This window comes from Ictidomys tridecemlineatus, chromosome 1 (assembly GCF_052094955.1).
Source record: "Ictidomys tridecemlineatus isolate mIctTri1 chromosome 1, mIctTri1.hap1, whole genome shotgun sequence".
In the NCBI taxonomy this organism is placed as follows: domain Eukaryota; kingdom Metazoa; phylum Chordata; class Mammalia; order Rodentia; family Sciuridae; genus Ictidomys; species Ictidomys tridecemlineatus.
The window spans coordinates 137271609-137286888 of record NC_135477.1 but is presented as its reverse complement, the minus strand read 5'-3'; the positions used below and the strand labels follow the sequence as shown (position 1 = coordinate 137286888).

General features: G+C 33.0%; 1 protein-coding gene across 2 annotated transcripts in view; it reads right to left on the bottom strand.

Moving 5' to 3' along the window:
- Cep120 (centrosomal protein 120) overlaps positions 1-15280 on the bottom strand; it is a 74803-nt gene that overhangs the window by 41132 nt on the left and 18391 nt on the right. For both annotated transcript variants that reach the window (XM_040272033.2, XM_013360997.4), the window contains 4 exons: positions 8395-8543; positions 4901-5098; positions 2423-2650; positions 1168-1384 (listed from right to left, as the gene is read on the bottom strand). In XM_040272033.2, coding sequence (XP_040127967.1) covers positions 1168-1384; positions 2423-2650; positions 4901-5098; positions 8395-8543 — 792 coding nt within the window. The remainder of the gene's footprint in view (positions 1-1167; positions 1385-2422; positions 2651-4900; positions 5099-8394; positions 8544-15280) is intronic.

The following is a 15280-nucleotide window of genomic DNA, read 5'->3' as shown; positions in this document are numbered from 1 at the left end:
AATGACTGACTGCCGCCTAAAAAGCACCAACTTATTTCTAACAGGTAGCTGCAAAGAAATGAGCATTTGAAGGGTGCTACTTGAGATTTACTATGTATATAAAATCACATCATTTTTTACAATGCAGTTGTAGTTATTTTAGACTTGGGCTGGGTTGTAGCTAGAGCACTTGCCTAGCATATGTGAGGAACTGGGTTTGATTCTCAGCATCACATATAAATAAAAAATTTTTAAAAAAATATTTTTTTTAAAAAAAAGCTAAAACTTGAAATGACAGAAATATCTAGTCTAATCCTACTATGGACGGTGATGTTTAATGAGTGGTCCAAGTCATATAGCTACTCGGTAAGAGCTAACCCATGCACCCAAGACTCTGAACTTCTAATCCACCACAGCTTATATTACTAATGGTAACTGCAGACCCTTATGCAATGGATGGAAAAATTTTATAAAACTAGATACATGCATTCTCAGATCCTGTCTTTATAATCAAAAAGTATATGGGGGGGCTGGGGTTATGGCTCAGTGATAGGGCACTCACCTAGCGAGGCCCTGGGTTTGATCCTTAGCACCACATAAAAATAAAGTAAAATAAAGGTATTGTGTCCAACTACAACTAAAAAATAAATTTTAAAAAAAAAACCAGTTTACTTAAGAGGTGGTTAAAGGCTCTTTTCTCTAAAAATTGCAGTGAATAAGAGTTTTAACACTATAAAAATCTACTTGAAAGAACAATATTCTTTAATTTCTTTTGAGTAGGTAATATTCCAATGTGAAAGTAAAATGAAAAATTCTCTTAATTTAGCAAACTATTACAAAGTTAAACAGATTGTAATTACTTTATTTTTTATTTGTTCTTTTCAGATACACATGACAGTACAGTGGACTCTGATGTTGCAATTACTTTAAATTAAAATTTTTGATATTACCACATATTATTAATGATTATTTAGGAATTCCACAATTTGGGGATGGGAATGTTGCTCAATACTAGAGTAACTGCCTAGCATGTGCAAGGCCAGAAGTTCAATCTCCAGCACTACAAAAACAAACAAACTTAAACCTCCACAATTTTCACTGGAAACCCATGAAAGTTCTCACAGCAATATATTGATAACATGACCATAAAATACAACACCTAAAACATGTGTGAAAATAATATCTTACTCTTCAGATGTGGTTTTACATCCTTATCATACTGTAAGCTTTCCACTTCACTTTCTGTTGCATCATCTTTGGTTGGAGGGGTCTGGTTGTGAGGTGAAACAGGGGATCTGCATGGTGATTTTGGTCCAGTAAGTGTCTTCTCCTTTATAGGGGTTAAAACTCTCTTCTTTGAATGCTCTGATTCATGTCCACTCTGGGTCTTTAATTCAATTAAAGACTAGAAACAATTTTTAAACAAAGTATAATTTGCAAAATATAATAAAGCCTTGTTTAAAAGTATATATACATATAAATATATAAATGAGCTTCCTTTCCCAATTTGGATATTCTTAGTCTATTTTTCTTCACAATTAGCAAATTTCCTTATAGTATCTAAGACCAGAATAAGGAGGATGAACAGAAGGAAATATAATATCCAGAGCTGAGTAACAAATGCATTCTAATGGGTAAGAAGAGATATTTGAGAATAAAATTCAGGCCTGGATGACCCTGGGAATAATTATTTCTACTATACCCTTATAATGGAGGGCTATACCCTTAAGGAGGAAAAAAATGTCTAGTATGGTTTTCTTTCCTTTGCTCCACTCCCCTCTGAAAATGACTGTATGTGCATACAAATAAGTATACTCTTTTTCCATTACTATATAAACCCTTAGAAAACATAAAAATAATTTTAGCTCTAGTGTGTGTATATATATTATATATATATATAAAATATATATATACATATTTAACTTATTTCAGTTTTTCTATCTTTAATTCACAACCTACAAATAAATTGATTCTTTGAAAGACTGACATTAAAGTTGATTCAGTGGATAGATACAACTAAAAAAAAATACATTCAAATAAATGCCCACCTCTATTGTAGAAAGTGCCTACAATATCGGGACTACAAAGCACTAAAAAAATCAGTATCAACAAAAAATGACACCTCTAATGCATATTCACAGAACCCAAGTCTCAATATGTTCTCTTTTACCAGATTTTCCTTTCTGTTATAGCAAATGGATATGCTGGTTGGGGGCAAATGATTCTCAATAGGAACCAAAGGCCAAGAAGGCTCTGAAAAAGTTACTTTTAAAGTAGAAGCCACTGCACTTTTCTGAAAGATTTATTCAGAAAGCACGTTTCATATCACGTAGGCCACTAATTCAGAACAAAAGTATTCTTTTGCCAGTTAACTCTTTTCAGATTTAACTTTTATCATCATGAATGACATTGGAGAAGCTGGAGGAATGGAATCACTACTTGCCTGTGAATCGATGCCTTCTCTCTGCAGAGCCACAGATACTCCCACAGTTGGGGCTAGCTCCAGAGGAATAGGTGCCAGTTTTTGTTTGGCTCGGTTTGGAGGGTCAAGGGTAAAAGCACCCTCAATTGTAACTGGGTGATGGTTGATTTCTGTACTGCCTTTTTTCAGTAGGCCACTTAAAGGTATTTCTGTACTTCCAAGTGACTGGTCTCCACAGCAGAGATGGATCTAATATGAACAAGAAAAACAAAATGGGGATTTAACTGTCTCCTTTCTCCTAACTACCATATAAACAAAAAGTTAATGCAAAAGCCAGGTGCAGTGGCACATGCCTGTAATCCCAACAGGTCAGGAGACTAAGTCAGGAGGATCACAAGTTCAAAGCTAGCCTCAGCAAAAGCAAGGCACTAAGCAACTCAGTGAGACTCTGTCTCTGAATAAAACACAAAATAAGGCTGGGGATTTGGCCCAGTACCCCTGAGTTCAATCCCCAGTACCAAAAAAAAAAAAAAAAAGAGTAACAAAAGTTAATGCAGGTTAACTCTTCATGAAGTAATGAATTCTCACAAGATTGTTAAAACTGGTCATAAAGTGAATACACCACAGTGAATCCCATATCATGTACAACCACAAGGATGGGGTCCTAATTAGAATAAGGTATATTCCATGCTTGCATAAATATATCAAAATGGATTTTACTGCTATATATAACGAAAAAGAACCAATAAAAAATAAAAATAAATTTAAAAACAAGATAAAACATAAAGTTTACTAGTAACTCAGTAACAATTATTATCTCTTTCATTTCTTCTTTTAATTATGGTTACTTTAGTATTTGACTATCCTACTTTACTCATGCAAATTATATAGTAAAAATGTGTATGTGAATTTAAATAGAAAACAGATACTTCAAATACTTTTTCCTATTTCTACTTTAACTTAAGATAAAGTTCTAAAAAATAAGGTATCAGATCAAGCTTGATTTGAAATTTAAAAATCTCAAATAATTTTGTTTTTCTTCACTCCTAAAATAACTTAAGTGATTCTTTTTCTTTTTTCTTGCTTTCAGAACTTTTTTTTTTATAAAACAGACGACTAAATAGTTAAAGGTAAAAGAATACCTCAGGGATAGAAGGTACTGTTGATCAATGAAAGCTAATCAAAAGTTCAAAATTATCACCTTTTGAAAACTGCAAAATAAATAGACTGTCCTTGGTACATGTTGTATAACTATTCTTTTCCCTTACTATATTAAATCCTTGGAAAACAGAATTCTGAAGAGAAATAAGCAATTACTACATAAAAATATTTTTAATATCAGGAATGATAAAGTTAAGAGACCTATGAATTAGTCTTTTGGGGTTTTTTGTTTTGGGGAGGCTTTTTGGTACTGGAGATTGAACTCAGGGGTAGTTGATTACTGAGCTAAATCCCCAGCCTTTTTTGTATTTTATTCAGAGACAGGGTCTCACCGAGTTCCTTAGCACTTATCTTTTGCTAAGGCTGGCTTTGAACTTGGGATCCTCCTATCTCAGCCTCCCAAGTTGCTGGGATACAGGCGTGTGCCAACGCGCCCGGCTCTGAATTAGTCTTAATGTTAGTAGATGTACTATTTAAAGGAACAGAGACAAAGTATTTTTATAACTTAAATGTCCTCTATTAAAAGCAAATTAATATATAAATAAATACATTTGATAAGGATTGATATAGTAGATAAAGAACAAGATTTCAACTGCTTTATCCTGAATCTCATTATTTTATATAGTCTTCCATTTTCTAGATGCCTTGGGTTTAGCAGAATCATTTTTAAAATTTAGTACTACTGCTAGGCACAGTGGCACACGCCTAGAGTCCCAGCAACTTCAGAGGCTGAGGCAAAAGGATCCCAAGTTCCAACTTTGAGACCAGTCTCAGCAACTTAGCAAGACCCTGAGCAATTTAGCAAGCACTGTCTCAAAATGAAAAATAAAAAGGACTGGGGATGGTGCTCAATAGTAAAGCAATCCTGGGTTTCATCTCTAGTCCCCCACCCTAATTCTTTTTTAATTTAGTAGTACTAAAATTTCTTAATTTCTCTTCTTACCTCCTGCCCAAAATTCAAGCAAAATCTAATGGCTGAAATTACTTTACATTATCTCTGATTTTAACAGCCTTAAAGTAAATTCTGAAATCCAAATAAAGTGATAACACTACAGCCCACACCTGTCATCTCCACTAACAATAAAAGAAATCTTGCTTGTGGCCATAGTTCTAGGCTCTAGGTACAGCTTTTTACTATACTGAAAATATATACACTCTTCCCTCAATAAGTGATTGTTATCTCCTAAAATTCTGGAGTAACTATAATTTCAATGACATCATAACTTAGATAATACCTAAAAAATTAAAATATATGGCAGAAATACTATACTATTGAATAGGATAGGAAATGCTTTAAAAACCATCTGCAGTAAAAAACCAATTGTTTGTAGTGCTTACCTGTAATTTAGACTGAAGAGTCAGATAAATACGAAGTATTTCTATACTGCTACGTATGCGAACAGATGCTCTCTCTGGCTCAAAGTTTGGGTTGATCAAATCGTTGAAGGGTTCATTTGTAACATCATTTCCCAGCAAAGAATAGTAAAAGAAAAACTCAGGCTGCCTTTCTGGAAGTTTCATGGTACATGGAATTAACTAAACATTAAGTGGGGAAAAAAAGAATTATTTTTAAACTTTCAACATGTGTCTGACACTCCTAAAATATTTACTAAAATGTTGATTTTTTTAATAAAGTCTTAAATTACCCATTAAAAAATTCTAAATCTCTGCCAAATTATTAATTTCTACTAATTTTTAAAGGATTATCTTAGAAAAGCAAAGACTTAATGACTTCTAATAGATTTAGGCTGTTTTAAAGTTTTCATTTTTTTCAACTAATCCATGAATGAATGTGTTGAAAGTTCTTTCTAGAAGAAAAGTCAAATATTTTAAACTAAACTTTCTTTATTTTCATTTACTTTATTTCATCTTATCCTATTCCACCAATAGAGGCTCCACTTATAAGAAAATATTTTTTTTAAATCTTACTTCAAGTTATTTAAAATATAACACTTTACACTAGGTCTCTGAATTAAAAAATAAAAAACAGATCTATGAATTAACAGCTACAAAAAAATATATACCTTTTGTTCTAGGAGTGTTATTTCTTAGAGTTGCTAGTTTCATGGCAACAGATGACTAGAAGATGTGATTCCTGTCCTATAAAGTATAAAATATCTGCAGACAGACTCCAATCTTCACTAGAACAATGTTAAATAATGAACTATAAATATTTAATGTATCCATCAAAAGGAGATGACTTTAAATAGGTGGCATACAGTACGGCTGCTAAATGATAATACTGACATAAAAATTACCTAAGACATTACTTGGTTTTAAAAAGTTACTGTATAGTTCATACAGTTTGTGAAAATAACAACTTATAGTAGCAGAATGTGTTTGTGTGTGTGGATGTGTGTATGGAGGGAAGGAAAGGGAGAAAGGGAGATAGAGAACTTAGCACAACTATCACTTGTAACACATATAAACACAAATTCTGGATTCAGACTTCAACCTCCAATTCTGTCTGGTTCCATCAATAACTTGTTGCAAAACCTTAAAATTACTTAATTCCTCTGTGCTTCCATTTTCTTTTAGTTGGAAGGATTATAAGAGATAATACATGTTCCATGCTAGTTGTTATTATATGAAAATGGAAAAATATTTGGGGAAAAATGCATTGCCCATAACAATGATTAGAGACTTATTTTCTTCCATAATCAGAAAGCAATAAAAATGTTAAGAAACAAAGGTGGCCTTTATATATTTTATAGTACAATTAACTTTAATTCCCACTATGGAAAAGATTCTTTTAAAAATTTTTTATTACCTTGGAATATAGAGACTCTGGCAGTTTTTAGCCTTACTTTACATATTTAAGAAAGAAGTAAGGTTATCACCATCCATTCTTGCTGCAAACTCAACCCTCTATTCTACTACATATAATTTTTTTAAGTAACATGTTCTCAATCACTGATTTGCATCTGAAAAGGTATGTTTATCTCTATATGCTTTCTCACAATGCCTTTGTCTCAGCTGAGAAGAAAAAAAAACTAAGTGGCTAGTTTTATCCCAGACAACAATAATGTAACCATTAAGCAGCCAAATTCCCAAATTTTCCCCTGCTCCCAGCCTCAGGAAACCACTAATAGACTTTTATATATATATTTATATTTTTATATTTTAGTTGTCAATGAGCCTTTATTTTATTTATTATATGTAGTGCTGAGAATCAAAACAAGTTCCTCACACATGCTAGGAAAGCGCTCTACTACTAGGCCACAAACCTAGCCCCAACTAATTTGCTTTTGGTCACTAGGAATTTTTACCTTTATTCTGGATATTCACATAAGGTAGACTCCTAATCATCTGACATGTGGACAAGAGTGTCCTGATGCAATTAATAAAAAAAGACAGTGGACCTTCCTCACAATCAAGGTGGCACATTAAGCTGAGGCAATCCACAGCAGAACTTTATTAGAAGAAAAATAAAGAAACTGATGGGAAAAAAAAAGTACATGTGTCAATGAGGAAATGACAATACCAAATTAGAGGAAAAAGAGTAAACATCCAAAGAATGCATGTATTAAAAATCCTTTTAGTAGTGGCCATGAATTTAGTGTGACAAACATGTTTCCTGAGAAGAACTATAACTAAGCAATCTTGAAAGTTAAATAAAAATGCAATCACCAATTGCATATTTCACCTGTGAATGTAGATTATGTGGGCATTTTGTAGCTTTAAGAAAGTAAATAATGGGCTGGGTTGTGGCTCAGCAGTAGAGCGCTCACCTGGCACATTCGAGGCCCTGGGTTCAGCACTACATATAAATAAAATAAAGGCACTGTGTTCAACTACAACTAAAAAATAAATATCTTTTAAAAAGAAAGTAAATAATAAAAATTTTAGGCATAAGCCAAATTCCCAATTTAAAATATATTAATTTATTTCAGGTGCTGTAAACCAACACAATGTCAAGAAAAGTACACTTGTTCATAAGAAAGGCAAAAGAAAAATAGTTAATTTTGTATTAAGTCAGTCTACCACAAGCATCCTGGCATATTCCTGCTGAGTGTGTCAAGACTGCAAGACCATGACCAGTCTTACCTAAGCTGCTTCCCATGGATATAGCTGGTAGCCCAGGGAAATAAGGTAACACATCTTCTTGGACTAAAACCAGGACTGCTTACCACTTTTAATAATGGTGGTGCATTCCCCAAAATCATTTTCCTCAGCTGTGACAAAAATCAATGTGTGCCTCTCTATATAACCCCCATGGGACTTCGGGTAAAGGGAACTAAAGAAAATATAGCTATATTTTTGTTGCTTGCTTGCTTTAAAGTAATAAATTCCTTTGATTTTTAGCCCAAGAATCTAATATCTTTTGCCAGCATCCATGAAAGTACAGGATAATTTGTTAGCTTATAAGCAAGGTAAAAAATAATCCCAGACATGACAAGCATTAAATACTAATGAGACAAAGTGTTCCTGACCCTGCACATGTCTCCAGCTAGCACATTATTTAAAAAGTAAATTTAAATGGATTCTGCTGTTAGGTGTAACTAAAAAGAACCAATAAATTTTTTTAAATTTTCAAATTAAAAAAAGCAAATTTAAGAAATCCTTTTGTCAATACTTACAATGACATACAATACAATGGCAAACAATGTATACTGATGATCATTTTCTAAATCTAATATATCTTATTGTAACAAGATATTGAAATCTATTCTTTTCCAAAAGCAAAAATGTTTTATGAAATGAAAGAAAACATTTGTTTAACACGTTTTAAAAGACTACTTGCAAATATTTTTAACACCTAAAGGTAGGATTTTTTAAATAAAATGGTTTTCAAAATCTGCACAAATCACTAATCTCAGGGAACATCTCACCTGCTCCAACTGGGTGGCAAATGCTATGGTCACTGACAGAATAAAGGAGTCAGTACAATACTCTGCTGGTCCAATCTGATGGTACCCTCCCTCTTCATTCAGCACTGCTACAATGTCCTTCGGGTCAAGTCCAGACAGGCTAGCAGGTACTTTACAAAGAAAAACACGATTAAACTGGCTTGTACTTTGCCATAAACCATTATAAGATTTTAAAAGCTGATTATATTTTTAAATTTACTTGGCAATTTTCATGGATACAGTTAATATCTCAAATAGTTTTCTTTAATTTCTTATAAACTTTCCAAAGAAACCTTATTTTTTCATTATTTTTATTGGTTCATAATAGTTAATAATATTAGGATGCATTTTGATATAATTATAAATGCATGGAATATAATTTACTCCAATTCAGTCCCCAGTATTACCCTTCCATCCCCACCACCATTTCCTTTCCTCTATTCTAGTGATCTTTATTTACATTTTTTAAATTAGTATCTGTGGATATACATAATGGTGAGTTTCATTGTAGTATATTCATATACATACACAGGAAAATTAGTTCATGTTCATTCCAACATTTTTCCCTTATCCTGTCCCTCCTCCTTCCCCCACAATCCCCTTCTTCTACACTCTCAATTTTTCTTTTGCCAGAATTCCTGCTCACCTCCCTCCCTTATTTTAGAATATCTTTGACATAACAAAAATTCAACCTTTGACTTTCTGGGTCAGATTTATTTCATGTAGCATTATGGTCATCAGTTTCATCCATTTACCAGCAAATGACAGTTTCATTCTTTTTAATGGCTCAGTAATATTCCATTAAGTTCATATACCATATTTTCTTTATCCATTCATCCATTGAAAGGCACCTAGGTTGGTTCCATAGTTTGGCTATTTTGAGTTGTGCTGCTATAAATACTGATGTGGCTGTGTCCCTATACTATGCTGATTTGAGAGATTTGGGAAATATACTAAGGAGTGAGATAGCTGGGTCATGTGGTGGTTCCATTCCTAGTTTTTTGAGGAACCTCCATACTGCCTTCCAGACTGGTTACACTAATTTGCAGTCCTACCAACAATGAATGAGTGTATTTTTCCTCCACACTTGGCTGGCCTTGAACTTGTGATCCCTTCTGCCTTAGCCTCTTTACATTTTTTAAATTTTGTGGAGAATTACATCTATTGATTGCTATTTGCTGAACCAACCTTGCATCTCTGGAATGAAACCCACTTGATTATGATGCACTAATTTTTTAATGGGTTTTTGTATGGCTTGCCAATATTTTATTAAGAATTTTGCATCTATGTTCATCAGGGATATCGGCCTGAGACCTTCTTTCCTTGATGTGTTTTGGAGTGTTTTTTGTTTGTTTTTTTCTTGAGAATACTTTGTTAGTTTCCATGTGTTTTTGATTTGCATTTCCCTAATTGCTAGAGATGATTAACATTTTTTCATTAATTTATTGGCCATTTGTATTTCTTCTTTTGAAAAGTATGTGTTTAGTTCTTTTGCCCATTTATTGAGTTATTTGCTTTTTTGGTGTTAAGTTTTTTTGAGTTCTTTATATATTCTGAATATATTTGAGGAGCAGGTGGCAAAGATCTTCTCCCATTCTGGAGGCTCCCTCTTCAGACTTGTTTTCTTTGATGTACAGAAGCTTTTTTAAGTATGATGGCAACCCACTTACTGATTTTTATTTTTATTTCTTGTGTTTTAGAAGTCTTGTTCAGGAAGTTGGTTCTGGTGCTGATGTGTTGTAATGGTAGGCCTACATTTTCTTCTAGTAGTTGGAGAGTTTCTGGTCTAATTCCTGGATCTTGAATTTTGTGCAGGATGAAAAACAGGAGTCCAGCTTCATTCTTCTACATGTGGATATCCAGTTTTTCCAACACCATTTGGTAAAATTACTATTTTTTTCTCCAGCATATGTTTTGGGAACCTTTGGTATCAGATAACTATATTTGCTTCTATTCTATTCCACTGTTTTGGTGCCCGTACCATGATATTTTTGTTACTATGGTTCTGTAGTATAATATGGGGTCTAGCATTGTGATGCCTACAGCATTGCTCTTTTTGCTCAGGACTGCCTTGGCTATTTTGGGTCTTATTTTCCCAAATAAATTTTAGTAATGATTTTTCACATTCTGTGGACAATGTCATTGGTATTTTGATGGGAAATGCACTGAAGCTGTATAATGCTTTTGTTAGTATAGCCATTCTGACAATATTAATTCTGCCTATCTAACAACATGAGAGGTCCTTTCATCTTTTAAGGTCATCTTCAATTTCTTTCTTCAGTATTCAACAGTTTTCATTGTAGAAGTCCTTTACATTCTTTGTTAGATTAATTCTCAGGTATTATTATTTTTTTTAGGTTATTGTGAATGGGATAGTTTTCCAATTTCTTGTTCAGCAGATTAATGGAGTAAAGGAAAACAACTGATTTATGTATGTTGATCTTATATCCTGCTGCTTTACTAAATTTGTATATCAGCTCTAAAAGTCTTTTGGGTCCTCTAAATATAGGATCATGTCATCTGCAAACATATAGTTTGACCTCTTTTCCTATTTGTATTCCTTTAATTTCCTTCTCTTACCTTATTGCTCTGGCTAAAGTTTCAAGGACTATGCTGAATAGGAGTAGTAAGAGAGAGCATCCTTGTCTTTTTCTTCTTTTTTAAAGGAAATGCTTTCAATTTTTTCTCTGTTCAATCTGATGTTATATTGGCCTTGCTTGGGTTTGTCATATATAGCCTTCACAATGTTGAAGTTAAGTTCCTTCTATCCCTAGCTTCTCTAGTATTTTAAACATAAATGGGTGCTATACTTTGTTGAATCCTTTTTCTTCATCCATTAAGATAATCATGTTAATTCTTGTCCTTAAGTCTATAATGTGGAGAATTTACATATATTGATTGCTATATGCTGAACCAACCTTGCATCTCTGGAATGAAACCCACTTGATTATGATGCACTAATTTTTTAATGGGTTTTTGTATGGTTTGCCAATTTTTATTAAGAATTTTGCATCTATGTTCATCAGGGATATCGACCTGAGACTTTCTTTCCTTGATGTGTTTTTGTCTGGTTTTGATATCAGGATGACATAAGCTTCATAGATTAAATTTTGCAGTGTTTCCTTCTTGAAAAAACCTTATTTAATTTTATTCTTTCTGTACATAAAACCATATTCTGAAATAATATTTTAAAGAACTTCAATTTCATAAACCACACACAAAGGCATATAAGTTTCCTAATGAACCTAAATTGAAAAGAAAAGAATAAGCTAGATTTGGCTAACAAGAGAAAGGTGACTGAAAAACAGAATATGAGAGTGAAAAATACGTTCTAGATGGAGGAACAATATGTACAAAGACACAGAAGCAAGAGAAAGCATGTAGTTAAAGAATCACAAGATATAATGTGCTGGATTAGGAAAGTTAGCACTGATGTATAAAAAGAGTGGCTGGAGAGACAAGCAGAAGCTATACTATGAAGGGTTTTCCTGAATGCTACATCAAAACATGGAAAGTTTCATAAAAATAAAGGGAAAACCACAAAATAGTTTTGAGGAGAGACTAATATGAACAAATAGGCTTCAGTATGAAAAGACTACACTGGTCAAGAGTTTTTCAAATTGATTTAAAGAAAAAGACATACAACTAAAAGATCAAACACTATCCAATGTTGGGGAAAATGCAGGAAAATGGACATTATCAACCAGCATATACTAGTACAACCTATTGGAAGGGTAATATATCAGTGACTATCAAAAATATATATATATTCATATTCCATAACAAGCAATCCCTCTTGTAGAGTTAATCCTAAGAACATGTGCTTACTGTAGCATAGCTGAAAATAGTAAGTGTTAAGAATAGGGCTGGGGATATGGCTCAAGCAGTAGCACGCTTGCCTGGCATGCACCGGGCACTGGGTTCAACCCTCAGCATCACATAAAAAACAAAATAAAATAAAGATGTTGTGTCCACTGAAAACTAAAACATAAATATTTTTTAAAAATCTCTCTCTTAAAAAAAAGAATAGAGATATTTAAGTCACATAAACCAAAGTTCCAAATTAATTGTTATTTACAAGTTATATTGAAAAATGATACGATCTCCTTTAGTCTCCATTTTTCCTTCTGCAAAATTTTTATGTGGTTCTAAAGACCAAATCAAATACTGAAAGCAAAACACTTAGCATAATATCTGACACATGTAATAAAGGTAGCTATTACATGATAAGGTCAGTAGAGCTTAGAAGTTCAAATAATAACTATGAGAGGTTTCTCACTGTCAGGAAAAAGTTACAAATATAGAAAGAGAGAAAATGAGCAATATACTTTGTGGTGCAGGAATAAAATTGAAAAGTGTCAGTGTGAACTCTGTTTAATATCTGTGGATAAATATAGATGAAAAGGTTTCTATGTATTATGTTTTGAGTATGTCACCTCCATGATTTGAGAGTTAAAACATAATGGCTGGGCTGGGGATGTGGCTCAAGCGGTAGCGCACTCGCCTGGCATGTGCGGGGCACTGGGTTCGATCCTAAGCACCACATAAAAATAAAACAAAGATGTTGTATCCACCAAAAACTAAAAAAAAAAAAAAAAAAAAATATTAAAAAATTCTCTCTTTAAAAAAAAAAACAAACATAATGGCCAATGTGATAGCTTAAGAGATAGGGTCTTTAAGAGGCGATTAGGTCAGGATGGCTTTTTCCTATGAATGGGATTAGAAACCTTTTTAAAAAGGTCCTTCCACTCTTGCCTTTTGGCCTTCTGCCATGCGAAGATACGTTTATAAGGCCCTCACCATATGCCAGTGCTTTGATTCTGGATTTTCCAGCCTCCAGAACTCTGAGAAATAAATTTCTGTTCTTTATAAATTATCCAATCTGTGGAATTCTAACAACACACAAAAAAAAGAATGAAGATAAATGTATGTATGTATTTATTTGAGACATACATAGGTACACACATTCCCTAATTTTGGTTATGGGATCTTCACTTCTAAAAACTGTTTGCTAAAAGGAAAGAGGGCTCCATAGATAAATAGTTGAATACCCAACTGACACAGGAAACACACAAAATAAGCCTAGAATAACCTCCTGTGTCAGAAAATATTAAAAAAAGCTCAAAGAATAATAAAAATAGTCAAAAGGGGAAAAGCAGCTTGAAAGGGCTGCCCCAAACTGGGACATAGATAAGAAATAAAATAATAAATAAAAAAGAAAACTATAAATCCATACTGTTATAAATAAATGAATAAAGTAAAGTTCTATTGAGGATTGGGGTATTTTCATAACTTCACAATTTTGCCTACAAAAGATTTATTAACTACAAAGGAAAAAAGTATGTTTATAGTTGAGAACACTGACACACATATTAACCAAGTAATCAAAGTGAGCACTATCAGTAACAGGACCAATAAAATTGTGCATTACCTAATAAGATGCAATGAGAAAAACATGATATTCTTGCCAAAGACATGTAACCTAAATCTCAAATCAGATAATTCAAGTCAAGGAACATTCTAGAAATTAACTAGCCATATCTTCAAAATTTGAAGTTCATTAAAAGATGAAGGATCTATTTCAGATTAAAGAGAATATACAGCCATGTCAATTAAATGAAATACCAGACTCTAAACTAAATCCTCATCCTAAAAATGACATTACTGATACAACTGGTAAAATGTAAGTGAATTATACAGTAGTAATATATCACTGTTTCATTAATGTAATAAGGTTACATGGTGTTAATGTTTCAAAGTTATCTTCCCAATTTTGATGGACATATCACGATTATATAGGAGAAATGTATGTATGTTGTAACAAACATGTCTGGCTTTCAGTATAAAACTGCAAAGCATACTAAAAGCCAAAAAAGAAAAAAGAAAAAGGTCTAAAAAGACTAAATAAGTATCAGAACTAAAGTTACATATGACAGGAATATTAGAATTATCAGAACAAGAATTTTTTAAAAATATGATTAATATGTTAAGGCTTTACTAGAAAAGACAGACAAAATACACAGATAAAGTCGGCAAAGATGAAATGTGTAACAAAGAGAAATGCAAGAAATGAAAAATACAACAAAAATGAAGAATGCTTTTGATGTGTTCTTTAGTGACTAGACATGACGCAACAAAGAATCTCAGAACTTGAGGATATGACAAGAGAAACTTCCCAAACTGGAAATCAAAGAGATAAATACTAAGGGAAAAGAGAGAGAGAGAGAGAGAGAGAGAGAGAGAGAGAGAGAGCGAGAGAGAGAGAGAGAGAGAGAACACATCCAAGAACTGTATGACAACTTTAAAAGGCACAACACACATATGACAGAAATTCCAAAAAAAAGAATAAACAGAAAGAAACAGAAGCAATATTAAAGCAACTGAAATTTCCCCAAATTGATGCCAAACACCAAGTCCTCAATTTAGGAAGCTAACAGAACACCAAGAAGGAAGAAAAAAATATATAAAATAAAACAAAAACAAACAAAAAAGAATCTGAACCCCTCCAGCTTGGCATGTCCTACTCAAATATCAGAAAGAATCTTGATAGAAACTAACCTTACAAGAAAACCTAGAGGAGCGGAGATAAGAATTCTATCCAACTTTTCGGAAACCATGCAAGCAAGAAGAGAGTGGAACAAAACAGTTAGGGCAATGAAAGAAAATTTCACCAACCTTGAATTCTATATATGGTAAGATTAGCCTTCTAAAATGAAAAGAAAATACTTTCTCAGACAAACAAAAATTGAAGGACTTTATTGCCCATAGACATGCCATGCAAGAAATTAACAAGAAGTTCTTAAGCCTGGTGCAGTGGCACATGCATTTTGTAATCCCAGCAGGTAGGAAGGCTGAGGTGGAGGATAGC